The sequence below is a fragment of the Micropterus salmoides genome, unplaced genomic scaffold (genome assembly GCF_014851395.1).
Source record: "Micropterus salmoides isolate LMB-PRFRI ecotype aquatic unplaced genomic scaffold, ASM1485139v1 Ms_hic_scaffold_1, whole genome shotgun sequence".
NCBI lineage: Eukaryota > Metazoa > Chordata > Actinopteri > Centrarchiformes > Centrarchidae > Micropterus > Micropterus salmoides.
Window position 1 is genome coordinate 39,752,434 of NW_024040040.1, and position 10,144 is coordinate 39,762,577.

Consider the following 10,144-nt stretch of genomic DNA (forward strand, 5'->3'; position numbering starts at 1 on the left):
TATGCTGGGATAACGAAGTCAATAATATCGCCCAAAACCATATTTACAGTATCATTTATCACTGAGCGTTAACTCCAGCTCGATTCTGATGTCCTCAAGTTGTTGCGGAATTGGTGGATTTTGGGGAGGTTTGAGGACAGAGGGAGGCTTGGACCGGGCACATGCTACATATCCGATGGTTGAGCTGCAAGGGGAGCAAAATAAATATAGTTGTTGTGCTTCCAACAGGGACAGGAGAAAAAGAGAAAAGAAAGAAGCCTTCCCAATATCCCCCTCGATGCACAGGAAAGCCAAGTTTCTAACCATTCAGTGCTTGAAGTCAGGGAGGGCAGAGAGGTTATAGAGTACCGAGACGAAGGAAGATAAAGTAAGGAGAAGAGAGGAGATTTTCTGCAGCTGCACAGCAAACATAAGTAAGCCTACAAGCTCCCTCCACAAAAGATTTATCCCCCCTTTTCTGTGTTGCACCCAATCAAACTCTTTCTCTTCCTCTCGCCATTATTGGAGTTGGATTGCAGTTTGCACATTTTGGAAACGGACTCCTTTAACTTCGCCCTCTCTCTGTTCATAATCTCTCACCCTGCTGTGGTCCCTGTGTAGTCTCCATCTTCTTTCCAAATAAACGTTTCACCACCTTCACACTTGAGGGAAACAAAACTGTTTTAGCAATAACAGTTTATCTGACAGGTCCGTAATTCACACGTGTTATTAGGAAAACTGGTGCACCTTCAGATGATCTTACAGATGCGTCAGTAGGTGTTGGCACTGGCTAATAACATAAGCCAGTTGAACTGGATTCATTGCTGTAGCAACTGGAGACGAAACATCTCTGTTTCTTCTCTCTGTCACAACATCAGCATGCTGGAGTGTGAGGGTGCAATTAGCGTAGAAGATGCCCCCGCCACTTTTAAATCATTTGTGTAGCAACATTTTAGGTACCTGGTGGAGACAATAAACGGCAATAGAGTGACTGATAAGACATGAACAATGTGTAAACAGCATTTCAAAATGCTGCTGCATTGTTTTGACTTTTGGTCGAATAAAATACCTTTTTTTCCCAGTCATATATTTCATCTTTATAAATTTCTCAAAAATAGTATTAAAATACTGTCTAAGTAAGCTAAGTGTATCGCCACACCCCTATGTCAAAGTACTGAAAGGAGTTGACATGTCAGCTGAAGACAGGTGAATGAAGTCAAGATGTCAGTTGATGTGTAAGTGGTGAAAGCAGTTCAACTGTCATTCAAAGAGCAAGAGATGACAACACTTGAATTTTCAGTAGTATGAATGTGTAAGTGGTGAAAGCAGATGTCAGTTGAAAAGAAAAAAAATAAAGCAGTTGAAATGTCAATTGACGTGTAACCGCTGAAATTACCTTGATCCTTGATTTTAACTGCTTTCGTCTTTAACTGACAATTAAACAGTTAAAGACGAAAGCAGTTAAAATCAAGGATCATATAACAGGCTATACTACGAAATGAAAGTTTGTAGTCCTGTGCTGCACACATAGAACAAAACAGATGGTTTAATTTATATTAGAATAGAGTAACATATAAAAAAAATTAAGTAACACAATATAGGCCTATACCGTTATTTATATACATATATACAGGTGGCAAGACAGTCTCTGATTTCCTGCAGCTTGGCCAGAATGAGTCCAATTTTATCAAGACCGGATATTAGCCAGGAGCAGTCTGGTGCGCGTCAGGCGATGGCGTAGCCTCTGCGTAGCCTCGTAGCCTACGACGTCACCTACGCCGTCGATTCGACGCAGAAGTATAAATTACACTCTAAGTCCAAGCTGGGCTAGCATGGCTCTCTTTCCTCTCCTCTGGGACCTGTCGTCGTGCCTGGTCCGGATGATCAGGCACTACGACTGGATTATCTCAAGGTCTGCTCCTCTTTAATCCAAATCCGGGTTTCATTTTCTGTCATAGGTAATACATGTTACAGCAATAAAGCTGGAAAAACACTAATGTAGCAAAATTGATGTATAAGTGTTGGCGGTTCAATTGTGTATGTTGAAAGCAGTTAAGGGAACTATGTATGAACAGTGGAAGTTGTGTGAGTTAGAGTAGTGAATAGTTGTGTAAGATCAGAAGTGTAAGATCAGAAAGTAGTTGAAGTGTCAGTTGAGGAGAAAAAATAAGTCCAAGTGTTAGCTTGGTAGTTGAAAACATTCCTAAAGATTTAATTTGAAGTTTGAATGAAGTTCTGAAGAACTGTCTAGAGGAATGATAATATAGATAAATATAAATATAAGTACAAGAATATGAGCAGAATATGGGCATCTCTGAAGGTGAGCATACCAAAAATGAAATTATAGTGTAATTTAATTCCTATCCAGTTAACACTTCATTCACAGGTGTTTTTCTGTTCTTATCCCTGAACCATCAGAGGCTGCTTTCATCTTAACCCAAATCCACATCCTTAACCTTTGCTCAGCCTCAGCCACTGATGTATAAGCCAGGTAAATGTCGGCAGCAGGTTGTCTAACTCATCATGGCATCTTGCTCCTCATTCCGCTGACGTGCCTTTTAAACATCCACCAATCATCTTTTTGGCTCCGGGTCAGGCATTTGCTCAGACAGTAGGATTTTTTCTCATGCATACTAATGTGTTCCTCGAAATCTCTCTACTGGTTGATTCCAGGGAGTGCGCTGGTCTGTTGGGGCTGGCAGTGTAGATTAAGCTTCTTAATAAAGTGCAGAAAGTGGTTTGAAAACCTCATGCTGTTCAAAGTTTAGTATGAAAATGTGAGGCATTGTATTCCAACCTGCCAAAAGTGCATTACAGTGCTGCAAATGTTTCAGTCTTGAGAACAGCTTTCTGTAGCCCAGTTCACGCTTGAATTAACACGGGTGTTTATCTAACAAACAAAACATGTTAGTAGTCTTGTTTGTTAGTTCATTTATGTTTTGATCCCATGCATATAGCTTTGATGCAGATTGGTCCTGAACTGTAGCTTGCAACCCCAGATGGAGAAAAAAGCAAAAGCTGCCACATCTGCCCAACACATCAGAACATTTATGGCTCCCCTACCTCTTACCGACTCTTTTATATTCTCCATCATCGTCTACACACAATTTTAAAGCTGTAGAGCAAGAAAATGTCAATTTCTGTCACTTTCCTTGCCCACACTGTTATTTAGTCTATGTCTGGTAGTGACAAACATTCACCCTCTTTCTGCTTCTAGCATTCCTCTCTGCTCCCTGTCTCTTCCTCTCAGTAAGGTCAATGGTTTCATTGGACAAACTCAAACAAGAGGGTTCCCTGTAACCCTATCAGTTGTCTGTTCATTTGTGTAGACACGGACGGACAGGGCCAAAATCAACCTTCTCTTATTAGGATTCAGATGTAGCCCCAGCATGTTTTCTCTTCTCCCTCTCTGCCTTTGATACACAGGATGTAGGACCATGCAATGGTGCTGTTTTAACTGAAAGTGAAAGCTGAGAATCAAAGAGATGGATTGATACTTGAATCTCTGATCAATATCAGACACGAGGAAGAGCTCAGACAAGACGGCACAGACAATGGAGAGCGAAACGGGTTGAATCGTACAAAATAAATAAGAACACAATCATAATAGACAATTTTATTACAAATACAAAACACAACAGGAAGAGCGCAGTTCATTGCATAAATAGCTTGTTGTTAATGTTGATTTAAATACAGTCAATGCGGAAAATGTCAATTTCTTATTTTGCAATGCAGCATTTCCCACTAAAGCTTGTATTTTTTTGTTGTTGATTTTTTGTTTCCATTACACTGATGTCGTGTCTCCCCTGCTGGATTGTACTGGGAAAAAATTTATTCTGATGCATTGATACAAGCTAAAATGTTAAGGCATTCGCTTGCCAATATTATGCTAGTGCTTCATTCAAAAGGAATGTCCCAAATTTAATTTACGTTATAGTGAATTTACTTCAACATTATAAAAGTTGACATGCACATGAACCATATTCAGTATTTTTACATAGTTTAGATATATTTACAACCCTTTTACAAAACAATAAAAAAATTACTATCAATTAAATACTTTTTCCCATATAAAAATGAATAACTTACAGTATACTTGTTTTGGGATAGTCAAGGTAGAATGATTATCTACATGTACAAAAAGAAAAAATTTCCTGGTATTTTGGAAATTCACAAAACAAATAAGGTGCACTTGAGTGCCTAACTCCAAAAACTACATCAGTGATCATATCAAAATATCAACAATGGATTTGTCCAATATATCAATATATTGGTATATAATATACCAATATATTGTACATATATGATTATAAAAAAATATGTGGATCAGACATAATGTATGTGCTCTCTTTAGCATAAATATTACATGAAATATGAATGAAATCCTTGAAATGCCTTGAAGTATGAAACTGCAACCAAACCTTGAAATCAGTGTAGATGAGAACTGCAAACGCTTTGTGTGTGAATGTTGAAACAAACAGCATTGAATGTTTGGTCATATATCTTCAGTTTACAGTAAGTGCACTTTTGTCAACAAATCTTTGCGAATTTGTTGCATGACACAAATGGAAGTTGCAGCAGACTTGAGTATGAAGTGTGCTACAAAGCTGACGCTGCCGGTGCAGGTTTTACCCTCTGAGGTCAAAAGCTTTGATCTTTATATCACAACATTCCTGTGAAGGCAGAACACACAACATGAAGGTGTGATGCCCATAGCACCAAAGTGAGCAGGTATGAGCAGCTGTGATCTGGTTATGTCCTTAATTACCACATTGTCAATAGTAAATTAGTATAGTGAGAACAAAAGTATATGCAGCACCACATACAGTATAAACTGTGTTTAAGGGCCTACTCATAAATTATATTATCAATTAAAATAGTCATAGCAATTCTGGTACAAATGAAATTATTTTACAGTTTATTTACAAGTCAACAATGCTTAATCATCTGCTGCCTTCAAATGTATGTTTGAGTCTTTAAATAAGCCCATATATACAAAATAGTGTGGTCCACGACTGTTGTGCAAATCCTTACGGGATTAAAATAATGTCTCCGTGGTACTGTAGGTTGTCAGCTTATGTCGAGAGGAAACCTGTGTTTATTTGAACCAGTGCAGGTAGTTTGTCTTGAGCGCCGGGAAGCACATGTTGTTGCTGCAGGAGCCCCCGTAGCTGGGTGGGCAGGCGGAGCAGGGGACGCCAACTTTGTAGGGAGCCTCTCCAATCCAGTTGCCCCTGAAAGACAGAAACATGTATACCGTCAGTTGAGCTGAAGGTGAAAATATGGATTGTCAAGATACTTGTGCACAAGGAGTTAGCTAGAGAAACAGTTTATTGTCGGTTTTAAAGAGGAATCACATTGATTAGAAGTTGACAAAACAATCTAATCCTAATGTCCATTTAGTGGCTGCTCTGGAGTTCTCAATTAGACCACATGCTCTTCATCTGAAGATAAAATTTGTCCAAAGGCCCTTACAGTGCTTAAAAAAATGAAAATCTGAACATCTAGAACTCCATGACAAGGGGGGAGAACTCTATCTGTTGTTGATGAAGATGATGTGATTATGACTACCCAATGGACCTTGAGATGAGATAAAATAATGTCATAATGAAATTGTTTTGTCAACAGCAGAATCACTTATTTGGCTATATGTACTTAGTGAGCAAATGAGAAATCACCATCCAGATTCAAGAGGTTTGAAATTAGCAAGCTAAAATAGGTCATCAATGTCCTGAGCCTGTTACTCTTACGTATGCCTTCATCCAGTGGGATTAAAGACCCTAGGTCACAAGTCAGTCACAAGTCCAATCAGGCTTTGATTCTTGGAATTTTTTAGAGAGTTTTTCTTCTGTTTCTTGGGTCTCCAGAGCTTTGGTAAAGGCTTGTATCGAGGTTATCCGAATCTCCCAGCAACATGGGTGGCATTTTACAACTCAGCACAGAGCAGAGCAGCCTGTGCCTGTCGGAGCCCTATCGTCATCAGTTTAACAAGTTCATTCGAATTAACAGGCTTCCTTACAGCATGTAATTTACACTATACACGTAAACCCTACAGTTAACCATCAGTTTACTAAGTATACTTACTTAGGAGAGTAGTTGCAAACTAAATACGTTGCCCGTTTCCACACTGCACCCCAGACATTCATATTATGGCACGTGTGAACAGCACAGCCCACTTTGTTGGATGTTGCCCACACCATCTGCAAAAAAAGACAGATCAGCGGCCAGTTAATGCCACTGTTACAGCAATTCAGCAGTGATAATACGTAATACTGATTGTCGTCTGTATACCTGTGTATAATGTGTACACATGGGTCCGTAGCATCTGAGAGGGCATCGAGGGTTGCAGTCACGGGGGTACGGAAAAGAGTAATCTTTGACCTCATCGTACCATGGCTTTACCAGCTGAAGAATGGATCGATAGCTGGGAACAGAAGACAGACATGTTCAGTAAACGACATTGTGCATATCATGACTGAGTAGCGACTAATAGAGACTGGCCTTGTCACCGGACTGAGATTCAAACCTTGATTATGTCTGGGGAATAGAGTAAGAGCTAGTTGTGCAGTTTGGCTTCAAGTATATTCAGGGTTTAGGGAAAACAGAAACCTTTAAGAGCCTGACGTGAATCTGTGATTTTGAAAAGCAGAAACACGTAAGTATCTTTGGGGCAGAATGTCAGCTCAGTGGTTAGCACCATTGGTCCGCAGCAGGAAGGTCCTGGGTTCAAATCTCAGCCCTGTCATGTGAGTAGCATTTGCAGTTTTCTGTTATTTCCATATTTGTGTGTGTTCCCTCCGGTTGCTGTGGTTTCCTCCCACAGTTATTAAAATCTATTATGTTGCCACCAACTTTTTAATATTCCTTGTGAATTTGATGTAGATTTTTTTTCAGATTTCTTCAAAGTCATTTATGGTGTTTCAGGACATGCAGCTCGAGTAAAAGGAAGATCAAAAATGTTGTCATGTTTTGTCACATTGTGGATTACGCAATCACAAACTGAGTGTTACCATGAATGGTTGTTGTTATGTTGTTTTGAACATCTGCTACATTCTTCAAGCCCCTCCGACCACAATAAGAATAAAACAACCTGAAGTTCTGAAATACAATATACAAACCACAATTGACAAGCTGGCCACAAACCAAAGTTTGCAGCCAAAAAGCAACAGTTTTAATACTTAACAATGATTGAATTATCATGATTGTCCAGAGCGACCAGGTTCGTTTGTAAGATATCCAAACATGCTCTGCACAACAAAACGCTGACTTGCCTTAGAAAAGGGCTGAGTTCAGTCGATTTTCTTGTTGAGAAGGATATTACTGGTCATGCCCCCTTATGGCCTCCCATGACCCTGAATGTGAATAAGTTCATGTTTATAAAGATTCCTGCGTCTCTCTTATTCAGGTTTTAAAGGCGGCTTGAAACGTTTAGCTTTATCATGGCACAGGCCCTCTGAAAAACTACATCCTATCTGTGCACATTACTGATTTTCTGTGGCATGAATATTTCACAGAATTACTCTTGTCAAAGATCTGAACTCCAGCACATGAACTCCAAATAACGTGGGAAAAGGTCTATAGTTAGTTAAACTAGATAAACAATATTTTAGTCCTGTTTTTGCATAATTTCTTGCAAGTTAAAATAACAACATTACAAATTAGGTCTAGTATTTTATTTAGAAAATAACCTTACTATAGAACTCCCTCAGCACCACAAGACTCAGAATAAGATGGATTCCCTTGGGTTTCATGTTGTTCCTCGATAAAATCTAAAAGTGTAGGAACACGTGAAGGTGCCCTGTGTTTCCAAATGGAAAGTCAAGACCCACTAAAGGGATGCGCCTTTGTCCTCATGGGTCATGACTGAAAACACAACTTTTGTTTATATGAAGGGTCACAGGAGCATTCCTCAAGCAGTCGCCGGGTCACAGTGCAAAAACTTTTAGGAGAAAGACGAAGGGGGCTGCAAGGCAACGACCATGACTGCTGAGAGAGAGTCTTCCCTGAGAGGAGCAGCAGATGTTGGGGAGGGGGAAGGGAGTCAAAGGTCACTCACCGTCCTGTCCTGACAGAGAGGTTTTGACCCAGGAACCTGAGGAGGTGAGGTGGCCCGTGCTCCCACAGGCAGGCCTGGGCCCAGTCCTCGGCTGTCTTAGCCAGGGTGTCGTCCCACACCTAAAAGCACAGAGACATGGTGGGAACATGGAAACCCATTAGATTACTGATGGAAAATATCAACACTAGATCTTCATTCAGCAGTGAGATGTGATATAAGAGTCGGCGCTTTCTGAGTTCATAGCGCTATTACAGGTGTTACCATGGCAAGCCACAAAAGTCATCCATCAAGCCAGCTACATAAGCAGAGAAAGTTAGTTGCTCAGAGTCCCATGTAACTCTTTCATTGAATAGACAGGGGGGTGGATACCCTTAAGAATACCAGATATCCAAACTTGACAACAGCCACACTCGTGTGTGGTTTCACTGGGAATGGATTGTGACTGGAGGAATGAGGAGAGACTTCCTCCGATTACTTCATTCTGCAGCAGTTTTGTCAAAGCAAGGGAAGAGACCCCTTCATTGCATGGTCTTACTAGTGCAACTGTAGAGAATGGAGATGCTGCCAATTTTAAATGGAAATATGGCAGCTCAGCGGAAACAGTTGCTGATGTTAGAAGAATCTTTCAAAATCCTTAAATGAGCATCACACCGCCTAACTATGAAAAACAGCTTTTTATTTTGCAGCTGAAAATATAGATTCAATTAAAAGTCTAAGGGTCTACAAGGACAGCTACTACTCTGTCCATATTACACTGCCAGCAGGCTGGTAGCATACATGAATCCTTTTACTTTGGAAGTGACTGCTTTTGTGGTCTACTGCAGTGCAATCTGCTGAACAGCTGAAGGTGCCAAGAAACTTTAAGACATTTGTCACTTTACTTCCTTACAAAGCTGCATCTATTAAAATAGATACATATTCTCCATCACTTCCTATGACAAATTATTTCACTTTATGCATGCAGTTTGGTCACTAGCAACATAAACATATGATAATAAAAAATTAGAGGTATACAGTAGGTTACATGGCTTCAGGAATACGACGCACAGAGTGGAAATACGTGCACTTTGATAAAATGAATGAAGTGGATGAAAGTTTTCGCTTACCATGTATTCCATATTGGATGCTGGGGGGAAAACCTTCCCTCTCACTTTGTTATGGTAATCAAGAATGGCAAGCATGTCGTTCTGACTAATATAACGCTTCCTCCTGATTTTCGAAACAGTCGTGGTGTCTGTTCCATAGCTGTGCGCTGCGTCAAGATTGGTGAAATTGGCGGCTGGCAAGGACACGGACACAGCAGGAATACTCGTTGCCAATCCACTTGCTCCGCAAGATATGCACAGAAGTATTAGGTCTACGGCAAATAGCTGAGGTTTCATATTTGGTTTTAGGAAACTGCAGACAGGATATCCCGCGCTATTGGACTGATCTGAAAAGAAAGCAAAAAGACAAACTTAAACGTATTGCCGTGGTGCGCGCAAATAAGGTATGTTAAATTTCAGAGGCTCTTCAAATCTCCCGTGCTTTACAACACGGGGCATAAATACCAGTGGCATTCCTTCAAACAATTGTTGTCCTACCTTTTCTTGCGCTGCGGCACCTTATTGTCCCCGCGTTGCCAAGGCTGTATCACCCCTAAAGCCCCAGTAATGGATTGGAGAGAGGGAGGGCTGCAAGTGAGGAGTTTATGCGCTTTGCAAACTTTGAGTGTTTCAGGAGAAGTCCGTCTTTGGGGGTTTATATATTGCAGTGGACGATGCAGGAAGTGCGCCTGCCTCGGTGGTATACGCACAGACCCCTCCTTGTCACCTGAAACACTGCATCATTTGGAGACTCAAATCTTCCCCAATTTCATCATGACATCTGCTTTAAGTTTGCGCTGCTGCTGGATAAGAAAGGACAGCATTAATTAATGAATTACACCAAGGAGGATGGAGCACATTAATTGACTATTAATGACCTTTTCTGGGTTCTCAAAAGCAACAAATAATTATGATACAAGAACATATCATGTATGTTGTTGGTGTGATGTATGTTGAATTTATTGTCTTATGTAATATGGACCCTCAATCTCACATTACTGATTGAATTAACATCATTAAAAGC

General features: G+C 40.3%; 1 protein-coding gene across 1 annotated transcript; it reads right to left on the reverse strand.

The window, feature by feature from the left end:
* Positions 1 to 3,580: 3,580 nt before the first annotated feature.
* On the reverse strand, positions 3,581 to 9,764 carry pi15a (peptidase inhibitor 15a). The gene is made up of 6 exons (XM_038727197.1): positions 9,619 to 9,764; positions 9,142 to 9,467; positions 8,036 to 8,154; positions 6,271 to 6,403; positions 6,064 to 6,179; positions 3,581 to 5,213 (listed from the first exon to the last, which is right to left on the reverse strand). The coding sequence occupies exons 2-6, from the start codon at positions 9,415 to 9,417 to the stop codon at positions 5,078 to 5,080; spliced, it is 780 nt and encodes a 259-aa protein (XP_038583125.1). The 5' UTR covers positions 9,418 to 9,467; positions 9,619 to 9,764; the 3' UTR covers positions 3,581 to 5,077.
* Positions 9,765 to 10,144: the final 380 nt, after the last annotated feature.